The sequence below is a fragment of the Sinocyclocheilus grahami genome, unplaced genomic scaffold (assembly GCF_001515645.1).
Source record: "Sinocyclocheilus grahami isolate Dianchi unplaced genomic scaffold, SAMN03320097.WGS_v1.1 scaffold339.1, whole genome shotgun sequence".
In the NCBI taxonomy this organism is placed as follows: domain Eukaryota; kingdom Metazoa; phylum Chordata; class Actinopteri; order Cypriniformes; family Cyprinidae; genus Sinocyclocheilus; species Sinocyclocheilus grahami.
Window position 1 is genome coordinate 527,358 of NW_015505518.1, and position 18,586 is coordinate 545,943.

At 37.6% G+C, this 18,586-nt stretch overlaps 2 protein-coding genes across 4 annotated transcripts in view; both read left to right on the forward strand.

The window, feature by feature from the left end:
- The window catches only part of LOC107603030 (mucolipin-1-like), a 20,612-nt gene extending 13,047 nt beyond the window's left edge, over positions 1-7,565 (forward strand). For both annotated transcript variants that reach the window (XM_016295718.1, XM_016295717.1), the window contains 11 exons: positions 1,057-1,138; positions 1,230-1,326; positions 2,015-2,114; positions 2,203-2,309; positions 2,402-2,551; positions 2,680-2,781; positions 3,225-3,347; positions 4,172-4,288; positions 4,378-4,467; positions 4,865-4,995; positions 6,889-7,565. In XM_016295718.1, coding sequence (XP_016151204.1) covers positions 1,057-1,138; positions 1,230-1,326; positions 2,015-2,114; positions 2,203-2,309; positions 2,402-2,551; positions 2,680-2,781; positions 3,225-3,347; positions 4,172-4,288; positions 4,378-4,467; positions 4,865-4,995; positions 6,889-6,925 — 1,136 coding nt within the window. In that variant the 3' untranslated portion in view covers positions 6,926-7,565. The remainder of the gene's footprint in view (positions 1-1,056; positions 1,139-1,229; positions 1,327-2,014; positions 2,115-2,202; positions 2,310-2,401; positions 2,552-2,679; positions 2,782-3,224; positions 3,348-4,171; positions 4,289-4,377; positions 4,468-4,864; positions 4,996-6,888) is intronic.
- Positions 7,566-10,054: 2,489 nt separating this feature from the next.
- Positions 10,055-18,586, forward strand: part of prr36a (proline rich 36a) — a 30,988-nt gene continuing 22,456 nt past the window's right edge. Inside the window, exon 1 of one of the 2 annotated variants that reach the window (XM_016295715.1) lies at positions 10,055-10,371. The gene's annotated coding sequence lies outside the window, so the exon portion shown is untranslated. Of the gene's footprint in view, positions 10,372-11,047; positions 11,069-18,586 lie in introns of those variants that run through there. The other variant, XM_016295716.1, reaches the window with a different exon arrangement.

Genomic DNA, 18,586 nt, shown 5'->3' on the forward strand with positions numbered 1-18,586 from the left:
GAAGTAGCATCTGTAAAAGCCCAACTCGCTGTTCGCTAGAGGAACGGTTTCTACGGCTCCCTTTGCATGCAACGTTTACACTATGGAACATGAGCATCGCTGTCCCGTACCGAAGTTTGAATAATACCTCTGAAGCAAGGTGGACTGCGAGCGAATTGAAGCGAGTAACCTCGTTCTATGATGTTTAGAACCCAACTTGACATATCCGGGATAGCTTTCCATGCCTGAAGCCGGATGGCAAGTGGTCTGAGATTTTCATGCATTGTTGAGCATAGGGATGGAGAGCGGGCGTGAGACTTCTTCAGTGAGACTCAAGCTCTCGCAGTGAGAACATTCTGCCTCGGTGAGCACAGCCTCTGCGTGGGCGCTGTCCAGACAGGCGATGCATTCACCGTACCCATCTGCATCGTGCAGGGGTTACCTGCATGAGCCACACTTGCGGCACGACATTTGCAACAACGTTGCAGTGGAAATTTGCTCAGAAAATATGCTCTTTTTTAGAAGCCGGATAGTCACAGGGGAATGCGTCAAGCTTCTTTCGCTGCCGGTGGCTTCTTCTCATGGCGGTGAGCAGGAGGCTGAGCTTCTTTCTTCTCTTCTCTTCGGCTTCTTGCTTGCAGAGTCAGCAGAGAAAATTGTGACGAAATGGCACTAAGAGCTGACTTATATAGCAGTCAGTGCCACCCCTTTTGGTGGTTTGAAGCATCATTGGTTTGTGCAGCTCCACGAATGTGTTCAAATCAGGCTTCAGTATCAGAGTAAACAGGAGTCTCCCCATAGTGTGATTAGCGCAATGGGAGAGACCGTTCGAAAGGGAACTAATTTTTTGGTTTGTTTATTAGTCGATGAACTTGATGAAACTAAAAGATCTTGTTATTTCCTCTTTTGCACATTGATTTGCACTTGCAGTTCCTTGTTACTGAGTGTACCACAGGAATCACTTTCTAATGTAAATCTAAAAGAAATCTTGCTGTTGACCAAACTTGTCTCCTGATGACTTTGTCAGTCACTGAGGCTGGTTTAGTTGGTAATGAATTTCTCTCTTCCTCTCTGTAGACTGTATCGGAGTGAACCCATTGTCCGCTCCCACACCAGGTCTGGGCCTTGATTACAGGAACTTCACCCTCAAGTTTCACAAGTAAGTTAAACTGGATTTTTTAAGCAAGTTGTTCCTTCTCCGAAATTTCCATTGATTAATAAAACTCTGATATTAACAAACTCTTTCTCAGGCTCATTAATGTCACCATACAGTTCCAGTTGAAGGCTATAAATCTTCAGACCATCATCCACAATGAAATTCCTGACTGTTACACTTTCTTCATTACGGTGAGTTTCCACATAAAATGCTGCTGCTTTCACTCAAGGAAAAAAAAGACCTAAAATATAAATTTAAATATTTTAAGAAAGCAAACCCTTTAACAGAGCTGTTAATGGAATATAAAAAAAAATTATAATAATGATTTATTTAAATGTCATTTAAAATGTCTATACTTTTTATGCTTTTTAATAAAAAAAAAATCAGTTTTAGCCCAGTGTATCTAGATTTTCTGTTTCCAATTTGGGGAAAATTTCATTTTGGTGCATAGCTAGTAATGTTATACATTTCTCTTTATTTTTGTATATAACATTATAACTGTGTATTTATATTTGCATGTATAGATCTCGTATAGTAAAATATATATCCTTTAGTTTTGAGCAATATGTCTAGATTTTGTTTCCAATTTGCCAAGTATGTTAGTGTATAACTAATAATAATTCATATATGTCATTTATTTATTTATATTCGTAGAATTATAAAATATTAAAATGCATTATTTAAAGAATATGTAATTTTAAATGCCTATAAAAGAAAACTCTTTATCTGTAATTTTAGTTTTGACCCAGTATATCTACATTTTCTATTTCCAATTTGTAATTTATACTGTATTTTTAAAAGTCATTTATTATTTTGAGCATAACAATGTTATATATTTCTGTAATCATTTTTATGTAATTGATCCTATTTTATGTTCAGATTCTGCTGGATAACAAGGCCCACAGTGGTAAAGTTAAGATCAGTCTTGATAATCAGGCCTCCATTAAGGAGTGTAAAGACCCAAGTGTGTCTGGACACGGTAAGACTCAGCTACCTCACATCATCATTTTTGTACATTGTGGATAATCACTATATATGTTATACTCATGCTGTCTCTCTGTCTCCAGCTGATAGTTATGCTCGTGTGTGGTTTGACGGGGCCGTTTTATTGGTGTGTGCTTTCTCTCTGCTCCTCTGTGGTCGCTCTATAATCAAAGGAATAATTCTTCAAAATGTAAGCCATTGTATCAAACAAATCCACATTCATGTGACAATCATTATATAGCGAATCCTGTCCTAACATTCTGTCTTGTATTTTCTCTTCAGGAGTTTGTGAAGTACTTTAAGACCTCTCTGAAGCGTGATGTTTGTTGGGGAGACAGAATGGAGTTTATTAACGGATGGTATATTCTGCTCATCATTAGCGATGTGCTAACTATCACAGGCTCCTTCATCAAGATCGGCATTGAGCTAAAGGTCAGTCAGCACAGATGACTGTCAGCTTCAGAAAATGGACATTTTGAAATATTTATGTATATGGATGCATTGCGTTGGATCACCACAATCAGCACTGATACTTCACGATACTTTGTTTCAACCCTCAGAACCTCTCATCCTACGATGAGTGTGGGATCCTCTTGGGCACCTCAACGTTACTGGTTTGGGTTGGAGTTATTCGCTACCTCACCTTTTTTCAGAAGTACAATGTGAGAAACAAACACACCCATACACATGTGTTCATGCAGTTACACTGGCCATGTTGTATATTATTTCGTAAATTATTTTTAATAAAGTTGCTTACATTTCTAGATTTTCACTGTCATCGGCTGAAAATAAACGTAAAATTCCTGCCTAACCTTATTCATGCTGTGCATTTAAGATATGAAATATATTTGAAATATATCACTACCAAGCCTGGAACTCTATAAAAATTTTTGAATAAATGTACTACACTTTGAAGAAAAGTATTATCTTGAAATAACAACTATATTCTATTTTTTGTACATTTTTTATTTTGGTGCCATTCACTCTATCATTAAATGCACCTGAAATGTCACCACATCTCTAGTGGCGATTTGCTTGTGAAACAACCGAGATGTTTTTTTTAGGATGTGGATTTTATGTACTATATGGTGTTTTCCTTTCTCAGATTCTCATTGTCACTTTAAGAGCTGCATTCCCTAATGTGATCCGTTTCTGTTGCTGTGTGGCGGTGATCTACCTCGGTTATTGCTTCTGTGGGTGGATTGTGCTGGGACCCTACCATGTGAAGGTATGCAACTTAAGCCTGACAAGGCCAAGCAAGCATAATACAATTAATTCAAAATAGTTCAATGTGGAACTACATGGAACATCTCCCAAAAAAATGGCATACTTGGTTCTGATATTAGAAATGTTCCTCTTTCTCAAGGTGAATGTGTTTTTTTTTTTTAGTAAAATGTCATTTCTTTTTTAAACAATTTTTTTGTTTAAGAATATGACAAATTATTTTAATTTCATATATGCTGTGATGTAAAAAATTCAGAGAAATCCAAAATAGACTATAAAAAGTTTATAGTATTTATACTGTTAAAATGTGATTCTAATGTTTGTAGTCAATGAGATTTATTTTTTTTTAATAAATTGATTATTTTATTTAGCAAGGATGCATTAAATTGATCCAGTTACAAAATATGCTGTTCTTTCAAACTTTTTCACAGTAGTATCACAGTTCCCACAAAAAAAATTAGGCAGCACAAACATTTTCAACATTGATAATAATAAAAAAACATTTTTCGAAGGACCATATCAGCATCTTAAAATGATTTCTGAAGAATCATGAGACACTGAAGACTGGAGTAATGATGTTGAAAATTCAGCTTTGATCACAGGAATAAATTACATTATAAAGTGTATACAAATTTAAAAAACGGCAATTTTAAATTGTAGTAATATTTTTATCAAATAAATACAGCCTTAGTGACCATATGAGACTTTCAAAACTTAAAAAAAAAAAATTCTGGCTCCAAACTTTTGAACAGAAGTGTATATGAATATAAATAAAAAAAATGTGCATGTGTCTTTTCTCTCATTATATATGGTGTTTTTTCCCCTCAGTTCCGCTCTCTCTCACTGGTGTCTGAGTGTCTTTTCTCTCTGATCAATGGAGATGACATGTTTGTGACCTTCAGCGGCATGCAAGAGAGCAGCATGCTTGTCTGGGTCTTCAGTCAGGTGAGTTTGACCCTCAGCTCCTCACACAGGTACATAAACGACAAATGCTACAGAATTCAGTGCAGTAAATATACTCTGTTTCTTTGCAGGTTTACCTTTACACGTTCATCTCTCTGTTCATTTACATGGTGCTCTCTCTCTTTATCGCTCTTATCACTGGAGCTTATGAGACCATCAAGGTAAGAGTGAAAGACGAGGCAGATGAAGAAAAAAACATGTTTTTGTTCCTGATAACCTCTCTCTCACACACACACACACACACATGTACAAACATGCATGTCTTAGAATTTAATTCAATAATAATTGTTTTTATGCATGTATGTGTGTTTATTTTCAATTTTTTCATTTAAATTACTTTTTTAATCTATTTTTTGTTTTTATTTTAAATCAGTTTGACTTAATTTTCTTAATTATCTACTTTTGTATTCATATTTTTGTAAATTAATCAGTATTTTTTTTCCTGATGAACTCATAAAGGTGTTATACTGTTTGTGACTGGTAGTAAAACGAAGTGTTGAGTAAGACGATCCAAACAGCTTGATTATAGTAACATGATATCCTTTCATTTCCATTCAGCATCAAACTCAGGAGCCTGTCCATATCACCGATCTGCACGCATTCATCGCTGAGTGCACTGACACGGCCAGCTCTGGAAAGTTCCGCGGGATCGAGACCTCGCCGTGCGCTGTCTTCTGCTGCTGTGACAGGTGTGTCATCATAGTAACAATGAAAATGCCTCTTAATATCAGCAGTCACATATTTAAATGCCCCCAATTAACACAAATGTATTGCATGTGGTTACATTCAAAATAATATAATAATAAAATGCAATAGTGAAGGGCAGAAATAATGCAGTTAGTTTCACACAAAAATACATTGATGCATTGATTCTTACAGGTTAAGTATATTATTTCCACTTGTGTTACCAAATATAATTGCTAAAATTAGTTTTTTGCAATTTTTCTTTGATAGCACCACAATGTTTATATTCTTAAGAAAATCAGCCTAATAAACCAGCTTATGGTTGTTACTACACAATAAAGTGAAAATTCACCCAATCTGTTTTCTAAATGCTTGTTATAGATCTTATTGTCAACAATTCATATGTGCAAATGTTTATTTTTATTTATTAATTTGTTTTATTTTATTTATTTTTTTACTTTGTAACATTTAGTCAAAATCATAACTGGATCTTCTCTCCGAAATTGCTAAATATTTAAAGGGGTCATATGATGCTTTTTTAAAGATCATTATTTTGTGTATTTGGTGTAACAGAATATGTTGACATGGTTTAATGTTCAAAAAACACATTATTTTTCAAATACTGTACATTATTGTAGGTCCTCTATGCCCCGCCTCTCTCAAACGCTTCGTTTTCTACAAAGTCCCTCCTTCCGACAAGCGTAGTCTGCTCTGATTGGCCAGCTGACCCAGTGCATTGTGATTGGCCGAACACCGCAAGCACTCGTCGGAAATGTAACGCCCCTTACCATAATCGCGAGCTTCATCTTTCAAAATAAATGTAAAGACAGAGCCCGAAAGGGGAACAGAGTTGCGTGACAGACTCAGTGATGAAGCTGGTATGTGTTTGCAGTACACAAGCCACGGTTAAGACAGCTGACTCCACTGTGATGTTACCCTCTCTCTCTCTCTCGCTCACACACGCGCGCACGCACACATACACACACACACGATGCGCAAAACTCTGCATTTGAGCAGTCAATAGCAAATACTTAAACTAATAACAAAACAGTAGCTGATTCAGAAGCGCCAGATTGTCATAGCAAAGTCAGAATTACCTCCTCTCCTAGGTTCACGAAACGGTCGTCCATAAAATGCATTGCTGTTCTGTTGTAAGTAATCTTAAAGATTCCTAAATGCATCTACTTTCGGAAGGCCAAATAAAGTGACATGGCTGCTTCAACACTAACTGCGGTTACTGAAACCACGCCTTCTTTCTTTGTGTGAACATTTGGGCGGCATTATGCAAATATTTCCACATAGTGAGGTAGATATGTGGGGGCGTGTTAGAACGAGCCGTTTTAGGGGGGCGTGGCAGAGTCTTAACTTTGATAAAGAATATCTCTTTGGTTTTGAGACTTTAGTCTTTGCAACTTCAGGGATCTTATCTATGCACAATCAGCTTGTAACACTCCAAAAAGAAAGGAAAACTTGAAATCGCATCATATGACTCCTTTAAATTAATTACAAAGAAATAGCAAGTAACACATTAAATTAAACATGAAATTTTTAAGTTGAACAACTGAAATGATATTTTCTTTTAAAACGGTACTCTTTGTTTTATTACAAATTTAAAAACTTATTACAATTTTTAAAATCAATTTTTACAGTGTGCTTTGAGTGCAACACCCACATCTCAAAATCCAATCAACCGCTGATGGATAGAATAAAGTGCTCGCCCTACGTTTTCTCTTTTTTTCAATAATCAATTATACTCAGATGTATGTAACAATACATGGAAGAAAAGATCTGTCACTACTTCAGTGTAATCGCGGCTGAACTGGGATAGGAGAAAATATTTTAACATGAAATTCTTGTAACTGAAGGCTGTAATCGTGTGTGTTGGTGTAACCCTGCAGAACCACCACATATGAGGATGTGCACCTCGTCAACTAGTACAATCATGGGACTTGATGCCTGAAGATCCCTCTGTTGGTCACCTTGACAGTACTGCAACCGGAAGGAAGCCAGTGGCAATGTGAGGAAAACTCCAGACAAAATACCCAAGAAGTCACAGTCGCTTCACTTTGGACCTTAAGTGGTGAAGAGCATATATGATGTTTACAGAAGAATTGCTCCAGTCTGTGAAAATTTAAGTTTTACCTCAAATTGATTTTAGTTTTAACTTTTATCTGGAGGTTGCTAAAGGCAGCCCAGCACTGTCTCTTTGTCTGTACTGATAAAAACACTAAGAAGGTTTGAATCGAGACCGTATTAGACAGATAACACACTGCACACGTGCAGGCGATATGTACAATAATCATTCCCTGAATGTTGATCCCACATGTTTGTTCAGTGCACGTGCTGTGGTGTGCAAGTGGGTCATCTGTGGCCAATACTGGGAGACATAGTGGTCAATGATTATATTGCTGTTCGTTCTGTTGGATAGTTTTTTATGTCTTTGAGTAACTTCTAGTCATGTGTAACTTCTGCACCAGAAGAAGACTGAACTGGCAGGCCTAAGCGTTTAGCAGATGTAGACCTTTGCTGCAAAAAAAGATGAGGAGACCATGTGATTAAACATCATTAAATATAAGTTGTCTCTTATTTAGCACTTAGAGCAGAAACAGCAATCCCCGGTGTCTTAATATCATCTCCACTTATCCATAACAAAAATACATGCTCTGCTAGTATGAATTCACACCCAGAATGCCTCAGAAATTTAGCCTTAACACTTCCTGATGTGTAGAGCTGGCTGTCATTTTGGAATGTAATACCTCATTGTTGAAGAGGATGACTTTCAGTTGCTTTTTGTATTTTTCTGAACTTTTGGAACACAAGTTCACCAGTAATCATACCTCCATAATTTGATTCCATACTGATTTATTGTTTAATCTGTATCAAATCACTCGCTTTGCATACCATAAGTGAGATCTTATTTTATAAATGATATTGGACAGCCTTAACCTTGATGATCTAGTGTTTTATAGAAAATACAGCCAGCCTTCATCAGCTTTGTTTTAAAACCGAGGCCTTCAAGAACACTATTGTAAGATTACTGGTGAGGGCACAGTGTTCTGTTACCATGGGGACATATTAGAACAATAGAACTCATCAAAAATGCTTGACCCATGCATGATTCTCACTCTCACAGAGGACTAACAAGCCTAATTAGATCTTCTCCATTATACTTGAATGATAAGAGAAGGATGTATAAATATTTAAATTCCAGGGCCTGTGCAAGCCATTAATTAAAGTACACCATAAGTGGGACCAATCATATTATTTTGATGTCAGTGAACTGCTTTTTGGTCATATTACATGATTACATTTTCCTTTTAATACTTCTGTATTATTTTAATGTGTAATTCAGTCGTGTTGTAGTGTAGTGTTTTATTTATGTTGTGTTGGCTCTTGTTTCCTTTCTGCTTCAAATGAATTTAAAGCGCACAATCTGCAAACAGACCACACTTTCTGTTACTAACATGTGAAGCTACACAGGGATGTTGTTCAGAAATCACATCATATGTTGTCAGATGTGTACCTGAAATATTTCATATTAGCCTGATAATTGTGTCTTTTTAAATGTTTTGTGATGGACAACTTGTGCAAATACTTTGCTGACCAAGGCAACACAAACAGCATGTAGATAAAGTGATGTAGAAGAATCTACTGACTTTAAAAATGGAGGATTTTTCATTTCTTGATTTTTCTTTTATTTGTTTTAAACACTTGTATAAGTGTCATTGCACTTTTTTCCCCAAGCTTTGGCCTTGACAGGGTCATTTGTTTAATGTTCACATGTATTGTTCAATACAGAGATTTTCTAAAGACTTTTTAATATTGACACATTTTCCTTGTCCTGTTGTTGTTCCATATTAGAGTAAATTATAACACTTTTTAAAGCTGTATTGACCACCTATACATGCAATACTTTCTTACTGTACCACTAGGTGGTATAATGAGAGCATTTTATCACAAATCTGAAGATTTTCAAATTAGAGATGGCATCTGTGGCACCTAAATTGCACTTGTAAAATATTAAAGTTGCTTCAAAATGATTTAGCCAAGGTTATTGTTTGTGGAAGAGGGTAAGGGAGTTTGTAGGCATGTTTGAATAGCTGGTCTAAGCAGGTGCACTAACCATTGCATTAGCCAATGTACATTGTTTGAGTTGGCTATCTGAAACCACAGAAAGAGATTACACGCACTGTTCAAACAGAGCAATCCCCTCAGATGTTGATCTCAGACCTGTGGCCATTCTATAAAGGCCTGCTTTCCTATTCTCAACCTGAGGTGGGACTGAATATGAGCCACACCCAGCTATTCAAACAGAATGAGTTAACCAGAAGAGACTTAATTTAACCACCTCAATAAGCCCATTGTAATCATATACAGACAGGTTTTACAGCAGTATAACAAGAAGATAATCATCTGAGGCTTAATTTTGACTGATTTCTTAATTCATCTTATCCAAAACTACTTCTGTGATGTGCTCAGATGCTCACAATATCTTACTTATAGTTTATCTTAACCTTATCATAGGGGTGAAGATAGCAAATGCCGGACTGAATGCACTTTTTTAGCTTTAGGAAATCAGCTTTTTGCAGGCGATTTAATCCCTACTCTCTCTCCCGTCTGCTTTTAAAGAAAAATACGTTTTCATGAGGATGTACAATTTTTGTAAATATTTTTCCTCAATGGCACATATGCCCATGTATCAACTTTTTTAAAAAAAAATTTCAAATGATCAATTACACTTGCACAAAGATTAGAGCAAAAACAATCAATATTCCTTTTGTCTGCTGATAATTAACCCTTTTTTTATTTTTATGTCATTTTCATGGCAGATAGAACCTATAACACTGTACATTTTTAGTCCTAATTGTGTTGGAAAATATTAATACATTAGCATTGTTTTTATTTTGATGTCCCTGCCCATTTAATTGTTAACTCCAGTGTTGAGTTGGTAGTCCTCAGTTATGCATGTTTTTCAAACACATGATGGTGAAGCAGCGTGCTGGATGCTAAGTGGGCGGGGCCATAGTTTGTAAAGCGACATCACTGCCCTTTTGAAGTGTATTTCGGTACTTGATCCCACTGGATGAAAACCGGGAGTCCGATGGGATTTTTGGTGATCCTTTTTGTTTATGAATTGCCTCGTTAGGATTTGATCAACTTCCTTAACACCGATTTCAGCTCACGGTGAATCGCGAGGGTGAAGCAGTGGGTTGATATAAAGGGCTTTTTTTTTTTTTGCACGTTTGTATATTTTAAGCAATTTGCACAAGGACCCACACGCCTCCCGTATCACCTTGTCGCCGGAGTGAAGTCGTGGATTGTCCGCTTTTCCAGACTGAAGCGGAGGAGTCGAAACCAGGCGCTTTTAAAATCATCTGAAGGTAAATGGATGACATTTTGGAGCATGTTTACTTTGCTTATATTTCAACCTGTTTGCCTGGTTCAAACTCCCTGTTCAAAATGTCATTTCATTTGGGACCACAATCAACTAACTTGGTTTACGTTCTGAATATTTTCTGGAATCAGGTTTGGTTTCGTTCCGATTTTGCATGTTTGGGTTGGGCTGGGCTTTTAAAGGATGCGATGCATCGATTTATACACGCATGGTGTGAACTGAGCAGCGGCCTGTGCTCCGTTTGAAACATCGATTCTTTTTTGTTTTGCTTTTATACGATTGCATTTAATCGCAGCGCGTGAAGGGCATCGTAATTGATGAAATGGCTCGCGTGGTTACATGTAGCGATTCATCATCGGATAAAACGAATGCCGTTTGATCACCATTTTTCTTGTCAAACTACAAAATAAATAGTATTTTCTAATGCAAAATATAAATACATCAACTATCTGTCTTGGAAATGCAAACAAATCTCTGCCTTTTTGTGGGGGTTTCATCTGGGGTCCGCTTAAAATGTGAAGTGCAGTTCTTGAGAATGAAAAGATCTGATGTTGAGGAATTCAAGTCGATTTGAATCGAAACGCACAATGATCGCTTCACTTCAATAGCTGTCCCGTGTTATTCTGACCCGCCTCGCCTCTTTTTACCCGAATAAACTACTAAAGCTCAGAGAACTCGATAGTGTAAGTGGACTATCATGGATTGCCGTCGTTTGATATGAGCTGCCTGTGCTGCTTCTCGGAGTTTGTCTGGCCACTGCCTCGTTTTGACTGGAAATGATCGTTTGAATCGCGTTGATGCCATGCTGTGTTATCACCCTGCCCTTGTAACGCCAGCAGGTCTGTAGATAACCGCGTGTCACTCATCACACCGTCTCTGTGTACATTCTAGAATTCAGTTCTACAAGTTCATGACCCATTCACTAGCAGATCTTTCATGAGAGGTCGTTTTGTGTGGAAACTGTTGGTTTTAAGGCGCATTCACTAACTTCTTATAATTTTAAAAGGGTTTCGACAAAGAGATATGGGCAGTGAAATATCATTAAAATGATACACTCACATGAGACAGATTCCAGTAATTCTACCTGGAGCGGGTCGCCCCTCATGGGCGTAGCCATGTTCAAATCACGTGACCGGCTGCATCATAAAATTAACTAGTTACTATTTTAAACAATACTATTGTTCATTTTGTGTAATGATTTTAGACCGTACACAAAGCTTAAACCTGTAAGTACTTCTAAACAAATTAAAGCCTAGCAACAGCCTAGTCCAGATAGAATGGATCGGCAAGTGTGGTATCCTCAAGACAGTTCAAATAGAATAAGTAGCCTACAAGTGAAAATAAAATTCATGCATCAAGCCACTAAGTGTTCTTATAAAGTACAAAATCACTGGTAGGCTACTATTAGGTTGAATAAGAGCCAGCTAAACGTATACAAAAACTTAGTGAGCTCACTTAATTTGCAAGACATTGATCATTTTAAACAACCTTATCGATGTCACATAATGCCTTGCTAAGACCATAATGGTCTATTGTGTCCTCCCAGTTGTCTCAGGAATTTGTCATACACTAATGCCAGCTGTTGTTTTGGTCATCCCAATAAAAAAAACCAAATTGACTTGACTGAACAGTCCAGAACTACAACCCCAATTTGATGCTAGAATGATAGAACAAATAACACATGAAAACAGAGCCTACTTGTGCTCAGATTTATGATAGCCCCTCACTGTTTAGATGTGTGCCTGAGCTCAGGCTGGTCTGAAGTTGAACAGAGCAGCTGCTGTCATTAGTTGTTTTAGCCACACTCCTCAGTGAAGGACTCCTGACACTAATAGCTTTGTTTAAGCTGGACACCCTCACCAGTCTGCTCTTGCTGCTCTGCTAGACTTGGTTTACTTTTAGCCAATAGCGTTATGTAGTGATTGATTGTGCTTTCTATTGCATCCTGTAAGCTAATGATTCCATCACTTGAGTCATCTTGTGCTGGAACCAATTCAGGTTTTGTCATTGTGGTGTTGTGTTTTAGGTTCGCTGATCCCTCTCAAGTCTGTGGTCGCTATTTTGCAGACAACTTTTGATTATTTTTCTGCCATTTTCCCACACATCACTTCTTTGCTGAGTTAAGGTGCATTCACATTAGCAGAATTTCAGCAAATTGTTGCAGATGAAATAGTCATTTCAATAAATCCACCTGGAATTTTGTGTGAGAGCAAAAGATTTCCCCACACAGATGTCGCATTTTGAAAAAAAAAACATGTTTTAAAGGGTTAGGGTTCACCCAAAAATAAAAATTGTCATAATTTACTCGCTTCAAGTTATTCCAAACCTTCCTTCTGTTGAGCTCAAAAGAAGATATTTTGAAGAATGTTGGTAACCGATCAATTGATGGAAAATGGAAAATACTATGGAAGTCAATGTCTACCGTCAACTGTTTGGTTACCATCATTCTTTAAAATATCATCTTTTGTTTTCAACAGAAGAAAGTAAGTCCCACAGGTTTGGAACATGTGGAGGGTGAGTAAAAGACAACAGAATTTTCATCTTTGGGTGAAATATCCCAGCATTGATTGATCTTGGAATATTATTCGCTTCATTTAGTAAAAATTGTGTTTAAGGGTGTTCGTATGCATATCTATTGATGTACTGGCCAATGCAGCACTCACAGATTGGACCATTTAACAGCCTTTGAGATGTCTGGTTGGCTCCAGCTTAGCCGTGACCTCACAGTGGGGTTGTCGAGTTGGACAAACAGATGCCCAGCAAGGAAGAAGCCCCAAATTTTCAGTAGCGGCTTAATGAAATAAACCATGTTAATCGTCAAATCTGTTTGCTTATGCACCAGTTCATTCCCTTACAAATACTCTGATAACCTGAATTTAATCATATATTAATCAATCCGGTTCATAATTAATAATATGAACTGGATTGACTCCAGCTGAAGTAATGTGAATTCCAGACTATCATCAAATCCTGGTACTCTTTTGTTTCCTATGAATGAAATGGCTTCCTGAGTTTTACCATCAGGATAATCTACTCAGCGCTTGACGTCAGTTTTGCATTTGGAAAGAACATTTTGAAATACCACGTTATTCTATTAAATCCTTTCTGGTGGTTTTATGACCCCCTAATCTGCTAAAACACTGGCACTGACAAAAGAGCTTTTAACTGTCGGCAAACTAGTGCTAGATAACTTGGCAGAGAGTTTGTTTGTGTGTGTTTTTAGATTGAGCTGATGTCCTGTTTTAATCCTCTTGGGCTCTGTCCATATCCATAACAGCGTTGTGCTGCGTGTCCAGTATGCAAACTACACCCAAACCATCACGCCACCGTTTACCATCTGTTCTTTCTCTCCTTCTCCCTCTCATAATTCCCTCCCTCTCCAAAACATCTTCTGTGACGCTAATCTTTTTTGTCGGTCTGTCTTGAACATGTGAGATGGTTGCAGCCTTTGCTTAAGTCCAGTTCCGCCTTGTCTTCCATAAGAAGTGAGTTTAAGTTTCTTCAAAAGTTCTTTTACATCACTTTTACGTTTGCCCTGTGCCATTTTGCTGCCTGTTTTTGTCCAATATCTCTCATGTTGTGTTAGCAGCTCCGTTCTAGCCATGCCCAGCCCCCGTCAGCATGGTGTGCGCCACACAATGGGGAATGTCCTCTCTTAATCCTTACATTACGCATTGCAAAATCAAACCCTGCTGGGTCATTAAGCCCCATTCACACCCTATTCTGAGACAACACACACAACTCGCTCATCTGGAGTTAATCCTGTTGGAAGAGAGTGAGCAGGGTCGTTGCGTTTCTTCCTGTTTATCTGCATCGTTGCTACTGTTTCACACTCTCCACGCTGTCTTGACACTTCAGCTCGACCCCACACACAATACTGACCCATTATCTTTCCCTACACCCATCTAGTAACCATTCACCAATGCAAATCAAACTACTAAAGACTCCGATATGCCAGTTCTCACACCTTTATGTATTTGTTTAAAATCACACCTTTCTTCGATTTCGCTGGCCCCTTAAAGCGATGTATTTGTGTAAGAGAAAAGTATGCAAGACTTGCATATTCTCATCGGATTAGTTTATAAAATTAATTATGGATATTTTTCTTACATAAATGTATCGCTTCACTTCAGAAGGACTTTATTAATGCCCCAGAGCCGTGTGGAGTACTTTTTATGATGGATGGACACACTGTTTTGGGCTTCAAAATCTCGACTCCCATTCACTGCCATTATAAAGCTGGGAAGAGCCAGGACATTAACATAACTCAGATTGTATTCATCTGAAAGAGGAAAGTCATATATGGCTTCAGGGTGAGTAAACCATGGGGTAGTTTTCATTTTTGGGTGAACTAATGAAATTTGCTGTTAATTTACTCGCCCTCACGCCATCCAAGATGTAGGTGACTTTTTTTTTCTTCTTCTTTTTCAGTAGAACATTAATGAAGATTTTTTTTAGCTGAAAGTGTTGTTCTTGGTGATTCATAAAATGCAAGCCAATGGCTGCCGTCACTTTGAGAGATGAAAAAAGCAACACAAAATTAATACAAGTGGCTCTTGATGATATATTGAGGTCGTATGAAGTGAAATGATTGGTCTGTGCAAGAAACTGAACTTTATTTACAACGTTATTACTTATTACCTGTAATCCAGAGCCTCAGGCAAATGGGGAAGTCTGATTCTTTTCCACGAACTGGTTCTTTCAGACAGTTTGTTTCAAATAACAAATTCACCAGTTCATTTACATGAATCACTAATAATCAATAATGAATTGTATATGCAATTATATTATTAAAGCACCCAATAATTATTTAAAATGCGTATGTTTTAGATGTCTAAAGAATATGAAGTGAATAAACTTAATCAACTCACCTTTTTACATAAACCATGAGAAACCATAATAATGTTATAAATAATATTCAGTTTCTTGCACAGACCAATCGTTTTGCTTCATAAGACCTCAATATATCTTTAGGAGCCAGGGGTATTAAGTTTGTGTTCCTTGATATGCTTTTTTTATTCTCAAAAACTGGTCCTCAAAAATCAAAGGACCAGGGTTTCATCTAAAAATCTTCTTTCTGTTCTACTGAAGGAAAAGTCACCTACACCTTGGATGGCCTGAGAGGGTGACTAGATTAGCAGCAAATTTTCATTTTTGGGTGATCTCTTTAATGGTGACCTGTTGCTTTAGATTGACCAAGATAAAAACTGGAACCTCCTGAAGGAACTGTTGTGAATGGGGGAGAACATTTACAGAAAGTGTTGATTTGTACAGTATCTGTACAGTATAGAATGATGTCTTTGTGGGTGGGTTTATGTGTGATAGAGAGTCAAAAAGATGAGAAATCGCACCCACCACTGGGAACGGTTTTATTAGCTCGAGCGTATTAAAGAATTTCCCCCTTCCCGTGAGGAGCCTGCAGTTTTTAGTCTGTCGTGGGTGTATATAATGTTGCGACTTCCTGTCTCTTGTCAGTTTTAAGGAATCTGGTGTGCTCATAAACATGCCGAGATGTTTCTCAGGGAGAAAGATGGGAATCTGGGTTTTCCAGCACTACACAGCATGTTCTATTTTGTTCTGAATGTAACTGATATGCAGGTGAAGACAGAATCTGTTTTTCCCTTCTTTTTTTTTTCTTTTTTTTTTTATGAGGTGGTTTTGGAAAATCTGACATTCTGCACACTGGATTTAAACTTAATGTATAACAATTCTGTTTGTTTGTTAAATGCTTTTTCTAGTTTGATTATGCTTTAAGCTACTTACTATGGTTAAGTACTCTGTTGCACATTTTACAGTTTAAATCGATTCTAGAGATTTTTCTTCAACATTAACACTGAAAATGTTAGGCCTACTGGCTGTTGTTTTCTGTATGGGAAGAGTGAAAGTAAAAAGTGAACACCCACACAGACTGATGCCCATGCAAATTTCAGAGGTTTCGTTAACTTGAGAAGCTGGTTTATGTAAGCACAGACATGATTTCAGATGACGTTTTGAATTTTATTTATTCAAAATACTTTTTGTAATAATTTGCTATTGTTTCATTTGCATGTTTTCTTGTACAGTCTAAAAGCTTAAAGGGTTAGTTCACCCAAAAATGAAAATTCTGTCATTAGTTACTCACCCTCATGCCGTTCTAAACCCGTAAGACCTTCGTTCATCTTCGGAACACGAAATGTGAGAGCTCTCAGACCCTGCATAGACAGCAACGCAACTGTAATGTTCCCAGGTCCAGAAACGTAGTAAGGACATCGGTAAAACAGTCCATGTGACATCAGTGGCTCAACTTCAGTTGAGAAGCTACGAGAATACTTTCTGAGCGCAAAGAAAACAAAAATAACAAAAACATTTTCAACAATTCTTCTCCCCCGAGTTACGTCTTCTGCCATTTTAGAGTATCACAACACATACGCACGCTTTCCCCGAAGCATAAACAACGCTGATTACGCAGATTACGTTCATGCGTGCGCTTTCTCCCGTCGAAGACGTAACTCGGGGGAGAAGAATTGTTATTTTTGTTTTCTTTGCACTCAAAGTATTCTCGTAGCAAAACCGAAGTTGAGCCACTGATGTCACATGGACTGTTTTACCGATGTCCTTACTACGTTTCTGGACCTGGGAACATTACAGTTGCGTTGCTGTCCATGCAGGGTCTGAGAGCTCTCACATTTCGTGTTCCGAAGATGAACGAAGGTCTTACGGGTTTGGAACAACACGAGGGTGAGTAATTAATGACAGAATTTTCATTATGGGGTGAACTAACCCTTTTAGGTCAGTAAGATTTTTATTATTATTTTGAGAAATTAATACATTGATTCAGGAAGGATGCACTAAATTGATAAAGTGACTGTAACGACATTTCATGTTACAAAAGCAATGCAAGTTTTGGACATCGTTTAGATCTGACAAATGCACAAAGCATAATAACTATCCTTAAACAATAGCTTTATGCACATTACAGCATTTTAGTCTTCAGTGAGAGCGGTCTCATGGTGTCGATGTGGGAGTCAGATGAATAATTGATTATAATGAGGAGGGAGTAAAAGGGGGAATGGCAGGGTTGTGTTGCTGCGCTCTTTCAATGTTTTCATGTGTTGATTCTTAGGAGAATGTGTGCCAGGAGTAGAGTTGTGAGAGCACCGCCTTGTATGGGCAGATTGCATGTGAAGTAGGTGTTTGTGTCATTTCTGACTGTTTTTCTTTGGTATTCCATCTCTCATCTGATCCTTTTCTAAGTATTTTTCTGTTATTGTCAGGTTAAATTTACAGATTATAACTTTCATGTAAAACAACAAGTTCTAGCCAATCGGTTAGAATAAGGAGATATTTGTTAAATGAAGGCCTGCCACTGGCTCTTATTACAAGAATGCAGGATGTGGCCAACTACAGCTGCATGGAAATAGCTGCATGTCTGTGACAGCTGGTTATGGCTCGGCCCTGAGGAACTAGAGGCCCTGTGCAGGAATTTGGGTTTGCAAAGCCTCTTTATATGTTCCTTTTTAGCTTTATATCAGTTTCTCTCACACATGTTTTCTAGAAACAGAATCTAGAATGTGGCATTTGCTTCGCGCCTGTGTGTGATGCTAGCTGTCACCTGCAGATGTTTCTGAAGTGCTTAGTGGGAAGCCGTCACAATGCAGTACATCAAGCTACTACAGTAGGTGAAACATGACAGACACACTTTAAGGACATCCCCGTGTGGAAAGTAGCTTTATAAAAGTATTATTTTAGATTTTATAAATGTAGGGGTTAGGAAAGCACACGTGTTTTAAAATGTCCTAGTGACACCTTTATAATCCACTGTCTATGCATTTACATTTCCTAATCCAAACAAATGATGGATTAAGATAATGGACAAGATTGGTATGACGATTAAATTATGACAGTTAACTGATGGAGGAGAGGCAGAAAGGTTTCCTACTTTCATTGAAAACCTGGTAATATCATGAAATGTTTAAATTGTGTTAAAGTCATGGAAACTTTTATAGTGAATATACATTTTTCTAGTTATGCTCTGCTGTACAATATCATATAAGATATTGCTTGCTCAAAAGCCATGGTGATTTCTGATTTGTGAGCAAATTGTTTAATTGAGTCCGTTTCAATAAATTGGATGAATTGGGAGTGGGGGTTCAATCTTCAACTGGCTGGCAGGAGCTGCCACTGACAGGTCATGTGACCTGCCAGTGGCTGGGGGGGGGTGG